Source organism: Stegostoma tigrinum, chromosome 30 (genome assembly GCF_030684315.1).
Source record: "Stegostoma tigrinum isolate sSteTig4 chromosome 30, sSteTig4.hap1, whole genome shotgun sequence".
Taxonomy (NCBI): domain Eukaryota; kingdom Metazoa; phylum Chordata; class Chondrichthyes; order Orectolobiformes; family Stegostomatidae; genus Stegostoma; species Stegostoma tigrinum.
In genome coordinates, this window is record NC_081383.1 from 4118934 (window position 1) to 4140153 (window position 21220).

The window sequence follows — 21220 nt, forward strand, 5'->3', positions numbered from 1 at the left end:
GACTGAAAGAACTGTGGATGCTGTAAAATCAGCAACAAAAACAGAAGTTGCTGGAAAAGCTGAGCAGCAGCATATGTGAAGGAATAAAACAGTTAACGTTTTGGGTCTGGTCACCCTTCAGGGTCTTCAGACCAAACCAGGTGGCATGGTGGCTCAGTGGTTAGCACTGCAGCCTCACAGCGCCAGAGACCTGGGTTTGATTCCAGCCTCGGGCAACTGTGGAGTTTGCACATTCTCCCCGTGTCTGCGTGGGTTTCCTCCCACAGTCCAAAGATGTGCAGGCTCAGTGGATTGGCTGTGGGAAATTGTCCATTAGTGTCAGGCATGTGTAGTTTAGCCAGGGAAAATGGGGAGGGGTGAGTTGGGTGCTCTTGAGGGTCTGTGCAGAATCAATAGGCTGAATGGCCTCTTTCTGGATTTGTGGGACATCCTCATTTCTTCCCCCTGCCCAGAGTGATTGCTAACATAGGGAGGAGCGAGGGCACGAGCTCAGCCAGTGCTGAAATTCTCCCATCGACCAATGGGTCATAATGGGAAGATGAAATCTCTCTAATCTCAGGCTGGTTTTGCCAAAATCTGGCCAGGCCAAAGGTGGCAAAGCCATGTCGCCTGGCATGCCCTGCAGTTTCAGCATGATCCAGGGGTGGGGTACGTTCCTTTGGAAAATGTAATATTTTTGGGCCCAGATTGGTACTTCCCCCTCACCTCAGTCACAGCAAGGTTAAAAACAGAAGGAGGCCATTCAGCCCATCATGTCTGTACCAACTCATCAAATGAGCATTTTAAACTTTGCATTGTTTCCTCCCAGACCCTTGCACATCGGATGATCATTTTAATAGACACAAGGCCCTGTGGAATGCCTCCGTGGCTTGAGGTGTTGCTATAGAGAATGTGTCAGTTAGATGAGAGACAGTTAACTGCCAAGCTTTGTAATTTAAACCAAGGTTGACACAGCACATTGCCCTGAGAAATTACCAGAGAATCGTTGTCACCTGTTTTGTGGAGCTGAAATAGATGAACTGTGTGTATGTTCTTACAGTCTACAAATAGGGGCCTGTGTACTAATGTATTCAACTCCTAGTACAAATCTATCAAACTACCATCCTTAATCCAGAATCTTAAACTGGTTGCCAGTGAAATTCTTGAAGTACTCAGGCAATATCTCTGCCAATTTGCGTTCTTAACCAATCAACATTTTCCAGTGTTTGAGAAGACAATGTTTTCTGTTTACTTGTGAATTGTCCTGATGCATGCAAAATGAAAAGCTTCAACAAAATGTGTCTTTTTACAGCAATACTCCAATTCTGTACCATCAAGTGACTCAATTTTTTGATCTTGCTGAGCAAGAGTTTACTGCCACATCACAGCAGGATGTATACTTCCCAGTAATGAACACTTCAGGACTCCAAGTGCACCAGGGAATCCCGAAGGATTGAAAGAGACTGCAGGACTGACCTTGTCCATGTAGTCAGAGTCATACAGCACAGAAATAGACCCTTCAGGCCAACCAGCCCATGCTGAACATAATCCCAAACTAAGCTAGTCCCATCTACCAGCTCCTGGCCCATACCCCTCTGAACCTTTCCAAGTCATGTACTTATTGACGTGTCTTTTAAATGTTGTAATTGGGCCTATATCCTCCACTTCCTCAGGAAGTTAATTGCAGATGCAAACGACCCTCTAAAAACAATTGCCCCTCCTCATGTCTTTAAAACCTCTCCTCTCACCTTAAAAAAAGTGGTGTCCCCTGGTCTCAAAATCCCCCATCCTAGGGAAAGATGCCAACCATTAGCCCTTTCTATACCCCTCATGATTTTATAAACCTCTACAGTCACTCCTCAACTTCTTATACTCCAGCAGACAAGGTCCCTGACTATCCAGCTTCTCTCCTATAACTCAAACCCTCTATTCCTGGCAACATCCTAGTAAATCTCTTCTGAACTCTCCAGCTTAATAAGCTCCTTCCTATAACTGGGGACAGTATTCCAGAAGTGGCCTCGCCAACATCCTGGACAACCTCAACGTAATGTCCCAACTCCTACTGTCAAAGGACTGACCAATGAAGGCAAGCGTGCTAAATGGCTTCTTAACCAGCTTGCCTACATATGACAAACTTAAAAGAATCATGTACCTGCACCCCTAGGTCCCCCTGCTCTACAACACCACCTAGTGCCCTGTTTGTGGATCGTTTCTTTACCTGCACAAGGAGTGCGGCTGCACTTCTGGACTTCAATCGGCTGGCCAATGCAGGTCTTCCTTTTTGGGGTTCGGACACAGCTTCGACGGCGGAGGATGTGACCTGTTCCACACGAGACAGAACACTCGGTCCACGGCCCCCAGTCTGTCCAATGGGCCTCTTCAAAATCAGATGGGGCGGTGGGGTGCAGGAAATGAAATCAATTTATTGTTCCAAAACAGGACTAATAATTTACATCAGGGAGGGCGAGAGGGAGGTGTCTGTTATCAAAGCATTAAAACAACAACCTGCATTCATACGGCACCTTGAATGTAGAAGAACACCACAGGAGCAATTATCAGACTAAAATTTGACACTGAGTTGCGTAGTGACCAAAAGCTTGGTCAGTGAGTTTTAAAGGAGACTTGTAGAGGGAAGGAGCATGGTCTTAAGAGCAGTAGAGTCATGCATAAAAAGAGGTCACTCAGCCCATGAAATTTATGCTGTACAGAGGGTCAGCATGCGAATTGATCCCATTGTGCTGCCACTGCATGGAGGTCTATGGACGTCACAGCTTCCACAGTGGGACACCATGCTGCTATAGGCAGAGCCTCTAGCAGCTGTGCAGCTTAAAACCTGTTGCTCTGTGCTCTCCACGTAGTTTGTTTTATTCATTCACAGGATGAGGGTGTCACTGGTTGGGGCCAGCATTTATTGCTCATTGGACAGTTAAGTCAACCAAATTCTTTTGTCTGGAGTCACATTTGGCCAGACCAGGTAAGGATGGCAGTTTGACCAAAAGGAGAATTACTGAACCAGGTGCGCTTCTCTCTTCTCCCCCCCCCCCCCCCCCCCAACAGTTACCATTCACCCATAACTCTGGATTCATTAAGTTAATTCAAATTACACCATTGGCCATCGCAGGATTTGAATCCTGGTCCCCAGAACACTTCCTGGGCTTCTGGATGAATAGTCTATGATAATACCATCAGGCCATCGCTTCCTCTATTGCAGTGATCAATTGTCATTGCTTCTATCACCATTATAAACATACTCAACGCTGTTCCCACTCACTGCAGAATAAAATCCTCTCATATGCCCTTCCACTTCATGCCCAAAGCCTTAAATCTGTCCTTTCCACATTTCAACAGCCTCTGACTAGAACATTTCTCGGTCTGTTATCCAAACCTGTCATAGCATGCACATCCGTGATAATGGGAACTGCAGATGCTGTAGAATCCAAGATAACAGTGTGGAGCTGGATGAACACAGCAGGCCAAGCAGCATCTCAGGAGCACAAAAGCTGACGTTTTGGGCCTAGACCCTTGAGAGCTCTGAAGGGTCTAGGCCCAAAACATCAGCTTTTGTGCTCCTGAGATGCTGCTTGGCCTGCTGTGTTCATCCAGCTCCACACTTATCATAGCATGCATATCTCCCAGCTTTACCCTCCGTCTCTTTTGCTCCAATTCTAGTTTCTCCAAATCTAACAGGTGGGGGGGGGGGGTGCCATTATAATGGATAAAGTGGGGAAGGGGGGGGGGAGAGAAAGAAAAAGAGAGAAAGAAACACAAGACAGACAAGAGAGAAAGAAAAGAAACAGACAATTGGTGGTGAGTTTAACCTGAGAGTCAGGTGAGGGGAGAGGTTCAGAAATTGTAAAAAGGATTAATTAAGAAAACATGCAAAAAACCCAGACAATGCTACACTGAGGAATAGGAGGCACAGAGTAAATCCTTTAGATGAGGAGGCATTATTTCTCAGAGAAGATCTTTGGAGGATGGGAAGCTGGATCATCTGATATAATCAAGAATGTGTCAGGCAGATATTTGATTGACAAAGTTATGGGGATAGGTAGGAAAGTGCAGTCAACACCACAATTGGATCAGCAATAATTGTACTGAATTGTAGACAGGCTTGAGGGAGTGAATGGCCTACTCCAGCTACCAGTTGTAGTGTTGTTAATACCTGGTTTCCGAGCCAAGGCCTGGGGAGGAAGGTTAAGATTATACTTACCTTATGATTAGTTACTTGCATGTGTGTCTACAGTGAATTGTGTTTAAGACACCCAAAGTCCTGTGCTCCAGAACAGCTATTAATCTTTACTGCAAGAAAAATCTCCCACCTACTGAATGGCAGAGCAGGTTCAAGGGGTTGAATGACCTACTCCTGTTCCCATTTCTTGTGGTCTATGGTATAAAATAAACCACTCAGTCCCTTCTCAAATCCATATCTACCCAGAGTGTATCTACTAGGGTCGACATAGCAAGAACTGGCACATACTGGTTCATACTGGGCCTAGGTTACTAATTGCAAATCTCATCCCAGCTTTTACAAAGACAAGTACAAGTGCCTTACACAGTCTGAAAAGGGAGGACATCAAAAGCAGTTAGTTAAAAGGTATCAAGGAATGTGAAACCACAGCAGGTAGATGGAGTTAAGGTCCAGAATAGGAACTGTTTTCTCCCCCCCCCCGCCCCACTTTATTCATTAATGGGATCAGGGCATCACTGGCCAGGCAGCATTTCCCATCCCTAGTTGGGGAGTGTGGTTAAGTGCCAAGCACATTGCTGTGGGTCTGGATTCACATGTAGGCTGGCAGTTTCCTTCCCTAAAGGACATTAGTGAACCAGATGGGTTTTCCTGACAACCAATGGATTCATGGTCATTGTTAGATGATTCTTAATTCCAGACATTTTATGGAAGTCAAATTCCACCATGTGCCATCGCAGGATTTGAACCTGGATCAACAGGATGTTGTTTGGGTCTCTGGATTAACGGTCCAGTGATAATGTCATTAGGCTATAGCCTCTCCACAGTTCAATGGTGGATCAGGCTGGAACAGGAGGCTGTGTCAGAGGGGAGCGGTTTGTGGTTTCTCTGTAATGCTGAGATGTCTTGATGGGTGAGTGGAGTGTATTTAGCTCTTACCTTGGCAGGGTTCAGTGCTGCAGTCTCGCCGCTCAATGGCCTTTCCCTTGCATTTTGGAGCCATGATGAAGCGGAAACGCATGTTGTTTGTGCAGGTGCGCTGGCGAACTTGGATTCCCGTATCACCGCATGCAGTCACTGAGCATGAGCTCCACGCTGACCAGCTTGACCAATAGGCTTGAACTGAGAACAAGAATTCACAAAACAGTGAGATCAACATATTCAAGTTCATACATCACAGCTTTTGTCATTGCATGGTTCAATGTGTTTTCTAATCAACTCCCTCAGAGATGCTATTGCAAACTTCTGGAGCAGGTGGGACTGGAATCCATGCCCCTGGTCCAGAGGTAGGGACACTACCACTATTCCACAAAAGCCTGCACTGCAATGCTCCATTGTTGTGTTTGATTATCGGAGCCTGTTTACTATCGTGTCTTACTGTGCCTGATTAATGAAGCCGAATTTTGAACTCAAAGTAAAGAAGCTGTAGCAAGAGCTGGAAGGCAGAGCTGAAGCATGAAGCTGACATTATAAAGCGTGGAGAATAAAACGCATTATATGCAGAGAAATTAGTGTCAACTTTGCATTGAGTTGTGATATGAAATATACACCATCTTGATTTGATGTTATTGTCACATGCACTGAGATACTGTGACAAGTATTGTTTTGCATGCCATCCAGACAAATAATACCTTAAATAAATCTATCAGGTTAATAAAACAGAATGCAGAACATAATGTCACAGGCAACATAGAAGGTGCAGAGAAAAATCAACTCTAATATAGGAGAGGTCTGTTGATAAGTCTCACAACAACAAGGAAGAAGTTGTTTTCGCAAAGCTCCAACCCAGAAAATGTAAAGCTGGAAATACTATCCTCAACATATCGTCACAAAATCTAATTTATTCATCAATCACAGTCAGAGTGTAATAGATGTACAGTGCGGAAACAGACCCTTCAGTCCAACTCTATGCCGACCACATATCTGGAATAAATCTAGACCCATTTGCCAGCATTTGGCCATATCCCTCTGAACCCTTACTATTCATGTACCCACCCAGATGCCTTTTAAATGTTGTAATTGTACCCACCTCCACCACTTCCTCTGGCAGTTCCCTCCATACATGCACCACCTTCTGCGTCAAACATTGCCCTTAGGTCCTTTTAAATCTTTCCCCTCTCACCTTAAACCTTTGCCCTCTAGTTTTGGACTTCCTCCACCTCACAGAAAAAAGCTATATATTTATCCTGTCAATGCCCGTCATGATTTTAAGCCTCTAAGATCATCCCTCAATCTCTGAGCCTCCAAGGGAAATAACCCAGCTTATTCAGCTTCTCCCTATAGCTCAAACTCTCCAACTGTGGGCAACATTCTTGTCAGTCTTTTCTGATCCTTTTTTCCCCCCATTCATGTACTAAGGGCATTGCTGGCTAGGCAGCATCTATTGCCCATCCCTAATTGCCCAGAGGGCAGTTCAGAGTCAACCACATTGCTGTGGGTCTGGAGTCACACAGGCCAGACCAGATAAGGACAGCAGCTTCCTTCCCTAAAAAAGGACATTAGTGAACCAGATGGGCTTTCCCCCCCCCCCCAACCCAAAACAAGCAATCGAAATGGGGATTTGTGGTCATCATTAGACACTTAATTTCAGATATTTATGGAATACATCATCTGCCGTGGTGGGATTTGAACCTAGGTCCACAGAACATTATCTAGATCTACACATTAACAGTAGAGTGATGATACCACTAGGTCAGCACCTCCCCTTTTGAGTTAACAACATCTTACCAATAGCAGGAAGACCAGAACTGAATGCAGAATTCCAAAACTTGCCTAACCAATGTCTTGTACAGCCACAACACGACCTCCCAACTCCCATACTCCAGGTACTGACCAAGCAAGTGTACCAAACACCTCTGTCACCACTCTACCTGTGACTCAAATGAATGTTTCAAACATTTAGAATTCATGAATAAAAATAGTTGCTTTATCAGAAAAAAGGCTTAGAGATAAGAAAGCTGCCCACAGGAAGAAGCTGGGGGTTTTTAGGTCAGGCTGAAGAAGAACAAACAAAATAATGGCATTGGAAAGGAATGTTGGTCAGGGATCAGGAGGCATGGCACCTACCTACAGGGCATTGAAATCGGACATGGTAATTGGAGCAAATCCTGCCTTCTGGCTGCTCCTTGTTGATGCACCAGAAGCCCTTGTCAGGGCTGTAATGGACAACTTCCCCGGTTTGTTCTGCTTTCACCCATTCTGTTGTACGGGCCTCGATGGACCGTGGGCGAGCGCACACTCGTTCCCGGTAATAGAAGCGGATGGCTTCCAACCGCTCAAAGTCTCCATTCCCACCAGGGTGATCGATATTGAACCAGGAGGTCCACTCCGTCACATCTGTGCCCAAAAGGAAAGATGCCAAGCATTAAGACTTTACATTTCCATATCTCCCCTCACCACCACCAGGCAGCTCAAAGTGCTCTCCAGCCAATCAATTGCTCTGGAAAGAGTCATCATTTTGTAAGTAGGAAACAAGGCAGCCAAGTTGCACACAGCAAGATCCCACAAATTGCAACATAACAACCAGAACATGTTTTATTTTGTGATAACACGGTGTGAAGCTGGATGAACACAGCAGGCCAAGCAGCATCAGAGGAGCAGGAAAGTTTGACGTTTTGGGTCGAGACCCTCCTTCAGAGACATTGGCTGAAGAACAAAAACAAACTGCTAAGAAAACTCAGCGGGTTTGATAGGATCTGTGGAGAGAAAGCAGAGTTAATGTTTCAGGTCCAGTGACCCTGCTTCAGAACTCAGTTTTTTTTATTGCTGAGTGTTAAATTTGATTCAGGACATTAAGGAAAAATCCCCAGGTGTACAATAAAAAGCGCCAAAGGATATTTCACATCTGCCTGACTGACCTAGATTTAACATTTCACCAAAACATCAGCAACCTCCAGCTCCACGTTAACATTGAGTTTTATATTTATATTGCTGGATTAGGATTTGAATTTAGGATCTTCTGATGGCAAAAGGAATAGTGCAACTGAGCCACAACAAAGGAGAAACTAAACTGTCCAGTACACATTAGCTTCTCTCAGTGGTTATCTGGGGGCTCCACTCTGGCCCCTGGGGGAGTGTCGCACTTTGAGGCACACACTGTTTTAGATGAGAAATTAAACCCAGGCTCCCTCTGGTGTTCCAAGTGGTTATGATGCTCTCAGATGAAATGCCCAGGAAGCTCACACTGTCCTGGTTAACATTCCACTTGCAACCCACTTCACCAAAAAGATCCGATGGGAGATCTGCTGTGTACAGAAACAGCTGGTCCCATTCACTCAAATAGAATTGAAGTAACCTTCTGTGCAGGGATAGTAGGACCTGCCGATGCTGGAGAATCTGAGATAACAAGGTTTAGAGCTGGATGAACATAGCAGGCCAAGCAGCGTCAGAGGAGCAGGAAGGCTGACGTTTTGGGTCCAGACACTTCAGAGAATGTCCGAAAATTAATCTAGTCCCATTTGCTAGTATTTGGCCCATATCCCTCTACTCTTCCTGGTCATGTACTCATCCATATATCTTTTAAATGCTGTAACTGTACCAGCCTCCACCACTTCCTCTGGCAGCTCATCTCATGCACAGACCACCTTCTGAAAAAGTTGCCCCTTAGGTCCCTTTTATACCTTTCCCCTCTCATCTTAAACCTGTGCCTTCTAGTTTTGGACTCCCCCACCCCAGGGAAAAGACCTTGACAATTCACTATATCCATGCTCATGATTTTAAAAGCCTCTATAAGGTCACCCCCTCGGCTTCCAATGTTCCAGGAAAAAAAATAGGCCCAGCCTATTCAGTGTCTCCCTGTAGGAGAAATCCTCCAACCCTGGCAACATCCTTGTAAATCTTTTCTGCATCCTTTAAAGTTAACAATTTTCCTATAGCAGAGAAAACAGAATTGAACACAGTATTCTAAAAGTGGCCTACCCAATGTCCTGTGCAGCCACAACATGACCTCCCAACTCCTATATGCAATGCACTGACCAGTAAATGCAAGCATACTAAACGCCTTCACTGTCCTGTCTACCTGCAACTCCACTTGCAAACAACTATCCATTTGCATGCCAAGGTCTCTTTGTTCATCAGAGAAACAAGACAAGAATCTGAAACCATCACACAATGCTCCAGGAGGAGGAAGAGGCATCGGACAAGTGTAGAGAGAAAAGCTTGAGTTCGGCAATTCAGAGCTCAGTCTGCAGGAGCCTTTCAAATTCAGGAGATGAATATTGAAGGACAAGGCTATGGGACTAATGCTTGGAGCTTGAGACTAGGCAGCAAAGGTGAAGGGACAGTGCAGAGCTGGACAGTCACCCAGATATTACAACTAAAGCTCCCTCTGCACTGTCCCCAAACACTCCCAGGACAGGGACAGTTTGTGGTTAGATAAGAGTAAAGCTTCCTCTACATTGTCCCCATTGAACTCTTAGGACAGGGGTAGCACAGGATTAGAGACATAAAAGCTCCCTCCACACAGCTCCCCACCAAATTCCACCAAGGACAGGGATAGCTTGGGGTTAACGTTATGTAAATGTCTGAGGTTAGAGTGACATTCAAAGTGATTTCTGATTTCCAGCATTTGCACCTTTGTTTTTCTATTTTCTTTTCCACAAAGTGATTTTATTTTTCTTCTCTGCGCCCCACCCCCCCAAACCCCCTGACACTTCTATGCAGGATTGCTCTTTTGGCATTTCAATCGTTTGTGTTTTCCTAAATATTCGGATGGTTGATGAATAATCAGAGTCTCAGGTGATGGGTGAATAATTGAGAGGTGCCCCAGCTGGGAGTCCAAGTTCAGGAAAAATAAAAAGGCAGAAGAAAAGAAGACAAAATGTAGGTCACCGAATGGGCATGCCGATGACACAATTATAAAGTGCTGAAGGCAGTTGACAATGTTCAAAGCAAGGGGACGTGGGATGAAAGCTCAGTGACCTAGTTTGCTGCTGCTGGGTGAGTGAACTATTAGTGTATGGGAACTATCAGTTACATTTCCCCAGAGATAATGCCCCTCTCTCCCTCAACTCTGAAAATGGCTCAGCAAAGCATAGGCTGAGTCACAGCGTTTTCTGCGAAACCCTTGCAGCCCAAAGATGTGCAGGCAAGGTGGAATGGCCATGCTAAATTGCCCTGTAGATTCAGGGAGGTGTAGGTTAGGTGGGATGCTCTGAGGGTCAATGTGGATGTGTTGGGCCGAAGAACCTGTTTCCACTCTGTAGGGATTCTGTGAATTACGAAATATTCTGGGGTAAAATCCTGCACCTGGGAGTAGGAGCCAAAATTTAAATCTGCCCCTATGCCCCACATTTTAATAGCTCAAACAGCAGCCACTGTTCGAACCTCCTCTAGACACATCATCTGTTTCCCTGCTGCTCAGCCATGTCCAACCCATTTCCCATGCTTCTGCCCTCACCCCTTCTCCTCCCTCAACAACTTCAGGGTCCTTCTGGTCCTCACTTTTAAAGTCCCCACCCTCCACATCCAAAGGATTATTAGCTACAATTTCTGCTACGTCCAGTGTGATGCCACCATCAGGCACCTTTTCCCCTTTGCTCCCCTGTCAGCTTTCCACGAGGAGCATTCCATCTGGGACAAACTGGTCCACTCCTCCTCCACTCCCAACACCTCCATGGCACCTTCCCCTACAACCCCAGATGATGTAACACCTGCCCATTTACTTCCTCAGTATCCAAGGGCCTGAACACATCTTCCACCTGCATTTCACAATCTATTCTACTGCATTCATAGCTCACAATGTGAGCTTCTCCATACTTGGAGAACAGGATGCAGACTAGGTATGTACCATTGGTTTGTAAGTGACTGTGATCTTCCAGTTGCCTGCCTCTTCAACACCCCACCATGTTCCCTGCCTAAGACAGAAGGCTGCAGATGCTGGAATCCAAGTTGGACAAACAAGAGGCAGGAAGAACACAGCAGGCCAGGCAGCATCTGGAGGAAAGGAGAAGTCAATGTTTGAGTATTACCCTCCTTCAGGACTTTAAGTTTTGCTGCTGCAAGGTCTTTTCAAAGGGTGCCCACTTTGGAAAAGGTTCTCTGCCTCCCTCAGACGTGAATGCCAAGTCCCTTTCTCACTGTTGTACCTCTTCAGCTCTTCAACCACAGCGTGAAACAAATGCGCTACAACAGCCATGTGACCTTCACCTGTCTTTACCGCAAGGCCTACAGGTGCCTTTTAAACCCTCAATTTGGATCCACCTTCAAAGCTCCATACAGTCCTGACGGAGGGAGGTACCTGAAACATTAACTTCTCCTTTCCTCCAGATGCTGCCTCACTTGCTGTGTTCTTCCAGCCTCCTGTTCCATCACTGTCTTGGTTTGCTGCAGTGCTCCAGAGAATCTCAGTGCAAGCTGGAAGAACAGCACCTCATCCTCTGGCTAGGCACATCACTGCCTTCAGGATTCAACATTTAAACTTAATCATTTCAGAACGTGATCATCCTCCTCCATGTCACTTACCCTCACCCTACCAAGGGTTTACTTCTTAGCATCTCTCAGCTGATTTATTAAAATCAGTAAGGGGTAAAATCAAAGGCTATGGGGAAAAAGCAGAGTTGAGAATTATCAGAGATAGCAAAGTGTGAACCTGGATGAATACAGCAGGCCAAGCAGCATCTTGGGAGCACAAAAGCTGACTTTTGGGCCTAGACCCTTCAGAAGAGGGGAGGGGGAGAGGGTTCTGAAATAAATAGGGTGAGGGGGGAGGCAGATCTAGGATGGACTTACAAGAGAGTTGCAGTGGGAGAGAGATCCCCTGAGGGAGGAGGGTAACTTCTTCAGGTTAGGCATCCCTGGAAGAGTTATCAGATCGGTTGCGAACTGATTAAATGCTAGAGCAGCCTCGATGGGCTGAATGGCTTACTTCTGCTCTGAGGAATATTTTCAGTTATGATCACAAACATCAGAATAATAATTTTATGTTTCTCTTTACAAGGATAAGACCTGCTGAGTATCAACATATCTAGTTTTAATATCATCTTTCCAGTATTTGAGATATTTAGGTGTCATTTTGACCAAGTTTAAGAAAACTTGGTATTTCCCTCCTATCTGATTTTCAATTTTAATATCTCTGGTTTTAGAGAGAGTTGTAAACCCATAAATACCCAGGCAAGGCCCAGACGATGGGATGGAGGGGTCGGGACTGGGTGCATTTCCTTTACCTGGGTTCAGGTGCCGAATCTCATTGTGGCCTTGTTTCTGATTCCTCCGAATCCGTTGCCATTTCTGGATTCTGGGCTGATTCTGTTCAGCAGCTGTGGAACGTGCAGCTAGAAATACAGCATTTCAGAAAGTTGATTAAAATACAAGATCCACAACACAGTAGGATCATCCACATGGCTGTAAAGTGATCAGGAGCTGGGGTTTAATAACCTCTGCACATGTTGCAAGGTGGAAGCCTTAAAACAACCCCCAAAGATTTGATTAAAATACCAAAAAAGTGTCTTTTAAATTCATGCATGAATTTATGTATATCCCCATGTACAAACACGTACTCTGTATCTAGCCCTGTCCTGGGAGTGTTTGATGGGGACAGGGTAGAGAGCACTTTAATCTGTATCTAACCCCATGTTGTACCTGACTCGCTCATTCAGAAAGCTGGTGTAAACAATGGGCCAAATGGTGTCCATTTGTGTAATCATTCTGTTTGAACCTGGTGCATTTTTAGTGATTCACAGATTCGATTAATGAGGCAGCCACTTGGCCTATTGCACTTGTGCTGACTCTTCGAAAGAAATTCCAGTTAGACTCTTCCCTGCTCCTTCCTCATAGCAGGCAAAATGTTAACTTCAAGTATATCTGGTTCAGTTTTGAAATTTCTTTGAATCGATTCCATCCCTTATTCAGGCAGCACATGCCAGATCACAACAATTCCCTCCACAAAAAATTCCTTTTCTGCAGTTCTTTTGCCAAGCATGTAAAACTTTTTGTACATCTGGCTACTGACTCTCCTTCTAATGGAGAAAATTTATCTTTATTGATGCTTTCAAAATTCATCCTGATTTCAATCATCTCCATTAATCTCTGGCCAATATTCTGTGCTGTAAGGATAACAATCTCATCTTCTTGCAGTTTCTGCTACCTATTGAACAGCCCTGCATTGCCAAGTACATTGTCCACTTTGCTGAAATCAAAGTCTATTTAAAATGAGCTAATGGGAACTGCAGATGCTGGAGAATCCAAGATAACAAGGTGTGGAGCTGGATGAACACAGCAGGCCAAGCAGCATCTTCAGATTAGAAAAGCTGACGTTTTGGGCCTAGACCCTTCATCAGAAATGCTGATCACTGTATTCATGTCACCTTGGGTTCTTTAGCCAATCACATCAAATCCTTCATCCTTTTGAGACCACCATCAAATCCAATTCACCAGCCCCTCACCTCCCACCCCAACACCCCATCCCACCCACTTCCATGAGGTGCTGTTGATGAGCATCTGTCTTGAATCTCCATGACAGAGCAATTTGCTGAGACCATGGGGCTTGGTCCTCTTTGAAGATACTTATGACTCAAATACAGACTGGAGTTAGTTTTCAATATTCATTATAGGGCGTGGGCATGTCTGGCTGGCCCAGAATCTATTTCCCTTGAGAAGGCAGGAGTGATATGCCTCTTGAAACCCTGCAGTCCATGGCAGGGTTGTGGTATAAGAACCCACAGTGCCCTTGGAGTGAATTCTAGGATTTTGACCCAGCAACATTGAAGGAATGCTAATATATTTCCAAGTCAGGTGGTGTGTGGCTTGAAGAGGGACTTGCAGGGGGTGGTATTCCCATGTACCTTGTTGCCCTCATCCTTCCAGAAGTAAGTGGTTGTCAATTTGGAAGGCAGTGTCTGAGGAACCTTGGTGAATTTCTGCAGTGTATTTGGTAGATAGTACACACTGCTGCTACTGAGTGTCAGTGGAGGAGAGAGTGAATATTTATGGATGTGATGCCAATCAAATAGGCTGCTTTGCCCTGGATGGTGTCAAGCTGCTTCTTGTTGGAGCTGCACCCATCTAGGCAAGTGGGGAGTATTCCATCAAACTCCTCACTTGTGTTTGGTGGACTGGCTTTGAGGGGGCAGGAAGCAAGTTACTCACCACAGAATTCCTAGCCTTTGATGTAATCTTGTAGTCATGGTATTTGTGGTTGGTCTAGTTCTCTTTTGGTTATTGGTAGCCCCAAGGGTGTTAGTAGGTTCTGATTGGACAAGACCAACTTTCTCTAACAAAGGGGCCTGAGTCAAGCATTTGAGTATGAACAAAACTGCGATGACTTCTTGGTCACTAATCCAGCTTCTTCTCCATCTCCTGGCCCAGCATCTATTGCCCATCCCTAGTTGCCCTCAAGCAGGTGGGGGTGATGATCTGCCTCATTTCAGAGGTTTGTCACCTTTTGATCTGGCTGAAGGGTGGGTCTAGGCAGATGGAGACAAAAAGACTCCAGTTCATCCTGTCAAAAACCTGATCCATCCTGATCTGATCCTGGAATTCAAGCCATTGCAACGTGCACTTCCTCACCCACCATCCTACCTCAGGGTGGGATCTCCCATCTGTTCAGTCTCTGGGACAGATTTCCTCACCCTCTCAATGACTCCAGAAACTTCAGCAGCGCACAAAACTCAGTGAAAACTCTCCAAATACCATCCCTGTGTGAACTGTGTTCACATGAGTGCGATTAACTTGTATCTACTGGTAATATACAGTTGCATCACCAAAGTACTCCACTGTGCCACAAGAATGACCTGTTTGTCAAGTGACCTTTCTGCCTAGTTGTTTCCAGCTTCATTCTGACCTGCAGCTCTGTTTACATGGCAGACTGTATTCAGTGTAAACTGTAACCTCCACATCACAAACAGATTTTTGAAAGAGGTATAAATGCATAAAACAGGGAAAAGAGAAAGAGTTCCATTAGTATAGCATCTTTTGTGACTTCAGGAAACCCCAAAGTAATTCACATCCAGTTAAGTAGTTTTAAAAATGCAGTGCTCTAATTTGATTATTCAACTTTGTATTCACAGCAGATTGTATTTCATTCTACATGCTCATTTGGAGAGTGCATACAATTGTTTCTGCCAAAATATGCAGAATTTTAGAGCTCAAGCTAACATTTGCAAGGAGCTTCAATTCAAATTTCTAACAAACAGTAATTTCTGGAAAATCTGAGCGGGTCTCAGTATCTGTGGAGAGAAAGCACAGTTAATGTTTCAGGTCCTGTGACCCTTCTTCAGAACTAGACCCAAAATGTTAACTGATTTCTCTCCACAGCTGCTGTCAGACCTGCTGAGTTTTTCCAGCAATTTCTGCTTTTGTTTCTGATTTCCAAAATCTGCAGCTTTGTTTTTTTGCTTAGACCTCAAATTTCTAATTGGTTATTGCTCATTGCTTGATAAGCCAGACTGCCCATTCCAAACATGGGCAGTTTAAGATTGCAGTTACCACATGAGAAGCTTAACCTTAAAGACTGCCTGATAGCCACTCTAAAGTCATTGTTCTTACATATGAAACCTTCGAGTGTTCAAGGACTCATTAAATCAGTGGCCTGTTGATTGCTTGAATTATTTTTCTCTATTTGTGGTATGTGGGCATCAGTGGCTGGCCAGCATTTCTTTCCCATCCCTCGTTGCCCTTTGTGAAAGTGGGGGTGAGCTGCCTTCTTGAACTGCTGCAGATTGACCCACAATGCCCTTAGGGTGGGAATTACAAGATTTTGACCCAGAAACACCGAGGGAATGGCAATACATTTCCAAGTCAGGATGGTGAGTGGCTTGGAGGGGAACCTGCAGGTGCTGTGTCTCCATATGTCTGCTGCCTTTGCTCTTCTAGATTGAAGTGGTCATAGGTTTGGAAGGTGCTTTCCAAGGATCTTTGGTGAATTTCTGCAGTGCATCTTGTAGATGGTACACACTTCTGCTGTTGAGCTTTGTAGTGAGGGAGTGGATGTAGCAGGCTGCTGTGTTCTGGATGGAGTCAAGCTTCGAGTGTTGCTGGGGCTGCACCCATCTTGGCAAGTGGGGAGTGTTCCATCACACTCCTGATGTGTGCCTTGTACATGGTGGCCAGGCTTTAAGGAGTCAGGTGGTGAGTTACTCACTGCAGTATTCCTGGACTCTGGCCTGCTTTTGTAGCCACTATTTATGTGGTGAGTCCGGTTGAGTTTCTGGTCAATGGTAACCCCAGGATGTTGATAGTGGGGGATTCAGTGATGGTAACACCATTGAATGTCAAGGGGTGGTGGTTAGATTGTCTCTTATTGGTGATGGTCACAGCCTGCTTCATTGTCTGAGGAGTCACAGTCATCGGCAAACATCCCCAATTCTGACCTTATGATGGAGGGAAGGTCATTGATGAAGCAGCTGAAGATGGTTGGGCCAAGGACACCACCCTGAGGAACTCCTGCAGAGATGTCCCGGAGCTGAGATGATTGACCTCCAACAATCACAACCATTTTCCAATGTGTCAGGTGTGATTCCAAACACTAGCAATTTGCTCCCCAATACCCCTTGATTCCAGCTCCTTGATGCTGCACCTGGTTGAATGCAGCCTTGATATCAAAGGTGTCACTCACTTCACCTTTGGAATTTGGCTGTTTCATCCATGTTTGAACCAAGGCTGTGATGGGATCAGGAGCTGAGTGGCCCCGGCAGAACCCAAACTGGGCGTCACTGAGCAGGTGACGTGAGATAGCACTGTTAGTGACACCTTCCATCGCTTTACTGAATGGTTAATAATCTATCTTCATTCTGAAATTCTGATCAGAATCTAATTGCTGCTTGTGAGATCTTAGTCTACAAATTGCTGCATTTTTCTCATGAATGTCAGCCCCAAAAATAACAGCAGTATCCAATGAAAACCTTTGGAACCTTCAGGTGTGGTGACTCAAGGCACTGAGAACCCAAATTCCTCACCTTTCTTCCTTAGAGAAATGAGAAACAGGGGGCTGAGGGCCTGAATACAGAGACTGTAACATTCCCACCTCTGTTTCCCTTGCAAGAAATTTAAACCAATGACTTGCTGGTTATGAAAAATTTTGGCTTCTGACCCTGCACTGGAAAAAATTCAAACCTCAAAGACTTGCATCCTGCTTTCCCTTCAGTTGTTGGTTGTGGCTTATTGTTTTTGACTTGGCATCTAGAAGGCTGGAGGTCAAGTTCCACTCCATAGACTGAGCTAGTACTATGGGAGGTGCTGTCTTTCAGATGAGATATTAAACTCAAGGCTTCATCAGCCCTCACACTATTTGATCGAGTATACTCGAGTTCTCCCTGCTGTGCTGGCTTATACCTATACTTTAAATGGTGTTGGTTTAAGGATATGAGCTAGTCTTGCTTGCTGTGCACAGAATGGTTGCTATTTCCTTACATTGCAACTGGGACTGCTCATCGAAAAGTATTTTGAGATCTGTACAGAGCTGCTCCTAGCCATTATCTTTAGCCTGTCATTATACTGACCCATTTAAAATCCATTCAAATTTTGACAAAGTCAAATTATTACCCTTGTGACTTCCTCAAGCCATTCAAATCTAATTTATAGCAAGACCCTGCTAGGTATCTGCCTTTTTATTCCCCCACAGAAAGTGCTGGAGACACTCAGCAGGTCTGGCAGCATCTGTCAAGATCTGTTAGTTATCCCCATTTAAACAACAAATCTATTCAAATTTATATTACACACTTTTAGAGCAGGTGGGACTTGAACCCAGATCTCCTGGATCAGAGATAGGGACATTATTGATTCCTTACTGTCACATGTACTGAGGCACCATGAAGAGTGTTGCCTTTACAGGCAGTTCCTACTACTATACAAGTCCATGAGGGTAGCAGGACAGAGTGCCACAGCTGCCCAGAAGGGGCAGAGAAAGATCCATATTAACGTTAAAATGGGGCGGCATTGCGGCTCAGTGGTCAGCACTGCGGCTTCATAGCACCAGGAAACCCAGGTGCGGTTCCAGCTCCTGCCACTACGTGTGTTTGCACATTCTCGCCTTTACCAGCATGGGTTTCCTAAAGATGCCCAGTGTGGGAAATGCAGGCTTACATGGATGAGATAGGGTGGTGTGGGCTCAATGGGCTGAAATACCTGCTTCCACAACATAGTGATTCGATGATTAAAGAGGGCCATTCAAAAGTCTGATAACATTTCCACATGATAGCAATTCTGCGCATCCCAGGCGTGTGTAAAAACACTGGCTCGTTTTCATCGACTTTCTCCTGAAGCAGCCACCTCGCACCTTTCCCTAGAGCGCGTCATTCACGCGCTAGACCCGGGCGGCTATTTGACTTCAGAAGGCATCGCAGAAAAGTCCGATCCTGTCCTGACCCGGACACTTTTCCTAAGCACAGATTCTCTCAGCTAGTCCAACGGCTGTCTGGACTAGCCGCGCGTTTCCTGTACTGACCCTTTTCAGCAAACCCCCAAGGTTTAACCCCACTGAGCAAGTGAGCCGGGGGAACTGCGAAAGGAAGCAGCTCCTCAGGTCTGACTGAACTGTCTAGTCTCCCTGGCCTCACTGGTATGCAACTGCCATCAGCTCGGAGTTTGGGAAGGGAATCATTGATAAACAATTATTAATAAGGCAGTTTAGATGGAGCTTTCTGAGCTGGTTTCGGATGGAACTGCGTTTTACCCGAGGAATTTAGGATCCTCTTAAAGGGGATCAATCGGTGGGAGCCACTAACATTCAGGATTATTAAATCACTTCAAACATTGAGTTTCCTTACCTTGAACTGAAACAGATTGCTGTAAGGCGAGCAGGCAAAGGAGCAAGGAAACTCTTCCCAACTTCATTCTTCCCTCTCCCACTCTCATATTGATCTCACTGACTCTATTTTAATATCCTAGATTTTGTTTTGTGGCCCCAAACTAAAAAAGAAATAAACGCTGAGAACTTTGTAGCAGGATTGCTGGTGTCCAGTAGCCAGTGTCAGATGTTGCTGGTTCTGTGAGCTCTGACTGCTCTGTTCCCTCGCCCGGGGTTTATATTAGTCACCAGGCCATGTGATTGGCCCAAGGTCTGGGTCCACATTCCCAGTTTTGAGAAGGCGGGGGTGGGAACTAGAAATTAAAACCTAACATCCACACCTCCCCAGCCCCCTCCCCTCCCCAAACCAACGAAGCTGTTTTGAAAAAGAATAGACAATGTTTTTCTTTGCCACCTGACTTAGGTAAGCCAACTATTTTAGTGCAAACTCCAGGAGTTTGGCAAGATTTTTGTGTTGCAATTGGCTTCACCTCAGTGGTGCCCATTTGTGTGAACTATTTGGATCAAGTTGATTTATAAAGGCCTGTGTTCCTTTGGCTGGAAGACAGGACTAAATTCCAAATCGGTACTGAGAGTCAGGTACATTTCTCAGCCCCAATTCTCCCTCAGAAGATTGGCAGTGGCCCCAGATGTGAACCTTATCCCCGCTGTGACTGCTGGCATGCTATTCAACCATGAAGGTGAAAGCTTTGGCACTGAGCTTGATGTTGTCGCAGGATCAAGCCCCGTTGCAGTTACACACTGATAGCTCTGGATTCATTGCTGGGGAGGGAGTTACGCTGTCAGAGATGGTGTCTTCTCCTGAGGGCAATCTATTAAACTGGGACAAAATCAGCCATCCCAGGTAGGCATGAAAGAACACACAAAGCAGATTTGAAGAGGCTCCCCAATGCTCAACCAATATCACTAAAACAGATGACCTGGTGATTAATTACTTCGCTGCTTGTGGGAGCTTGCTGTGCACGAGTTGGGCACCACACTTCTCACACAAAACAATGACCACACTTTGAAAAAATGCTTCAATGGCTAGCATACCTCGATAATGTTTGTGCCCCCCTCCCCACTCCACCCCAGGTCCACTGTGTACCTTTTTCGCTTAATTTATCACTGTAAAGCCACCGAGCATGTCATTGTGATGAGCTCACCATAATAGTGTTGTTAACTTCCTGAAAATCTATTTATTTAAACACAGTATTTCTTCCAAAGGCTTCTCAGTTGTTCATGATGCCTTTTGATGTAAAGTTACCAAAAAAATCACCAACCTCGATACTTACTTGAGAATGTTTCCAGGTTTGAATGTTTTATTGGGTTTAGAATCTGTGGCTGTTCTCATGGGGCAGGGGACTGTCAGAATGTGACAAAAACTGGCCTGGGACCCTGTAAACCCTCAAAGAGCCTCATCTCCTCCACCCCACCTTGATCTCACTGCTTCTTTGATAGGTCCAAGGGTTTAGCCATTTGGGCCTTGTGCAGAGGTGGAGAAAGATAGTCTGAGACTTGTATGGGGCCCTGGAGTAGCTGTTCATTCTCTCCAGAGCCCAGTGACTGAGCCTCAGCAGAAGGCTCTCATCCAGACTCACCTTACTGTTTGAGCTGTAATGAAAATCCTGTGTGGTCAGCTCCCAGACAGTACTCCTCAGGAGTTTTAAGCAGCCCACTGACCTAGCCTTCTTCAATCCTTTCCCCTCATCTTTTTAACCAGATGTAACATCCTTCCCAGACAGGGGGACAATGGCAGTGCAGCACATGACCATTCATGATCTAGAATGTGGAATAACTCCACAGAGGCCATTATCCCATCACCAGGTCACCCTTTATTTACATGTGGAGCGTCCTTGACACTGACCCAGCTCCCTCAGAGCCAGCTCTCAGAGTGAACAGAGCCTCTGACTCTCCTGTGTATTTCTGTCAGCCAGGGCTTCCTGATTAGACCAGATTAACAGTCCCAATCAGGGGACTCGCATTGTATGAGGTCCACATTGTCATAGTCAGCACATCCCTCCCCCTCTGAGTCTAAGGACAGAAGCCAATTGTTTTTGTTTTTGTTTCCACCTCCTCCTGGGGCATTGTAGCACTGGGTCAGCTTCCTATAACTCTGCCTCCGATACAGCGGCATGTAGCACTCAGTAACCCGCTCCTCGCACCCAGAGGCTCTCGGGAGAAATTCATTCCCCTCTTCCAGTACCAAGACGCAACATCCACTGTGTCCATCTCAGATTCCGAGGCCTCTACAATGTGTGAGGGAGAATGGGTTTTGGAATAGTTAGAGAGGCAGCTGAGGAGCCAGGAACATTTTGTTCCCATTCCATTGATGA

General features: G+C 45.4%; 1 protein-coding gene across 3 annotated transcripts in view; it reads right to left on the reverse strand.

Moving 5' to 3' along the window:
• The window catches only part of cilp2 (cartilage intermediate layer protein 2), a 46286-nt gene extending 27204 nt beyond the window's left edge, over positions 1 to 19082 (reverse strand). For 2 of the 3 annotated variants that reach the window (XM_048559898.2, XM_048559895.2), the window contains exons 1-5: positions 18865 to 19082; positions 12328 to 12435; positions 7232 to 7501; positions 5105 to 5287; positions 2198 to 2356 (exon numbers count right to left, since the gene is read on the reverse strand). In XM_048559898.2, the coding sequence (XP_048415855.1) occupies positions 2198 to 2356; positions 5105 to 5287; positions 7232 to 7501; positions 12328 to 12435; positions 18865 to 18952 (808 nt within the window). In that variant the 5' untranslated portion in view covers positions 18953 to 19082. The remainder of the gene's footprint in view (positions 1 to 2197; positions 2357 to 5104; positions 5288 to 7231; positions 7502 to 12327; positions 12436 to 18864) is intronic. The other variant, XM_048559896.2, reaches the window with a different exon arrangement.
• Between the last annotated feature and the right edge of the window lie 2138 nt (positions 19083 to 21220).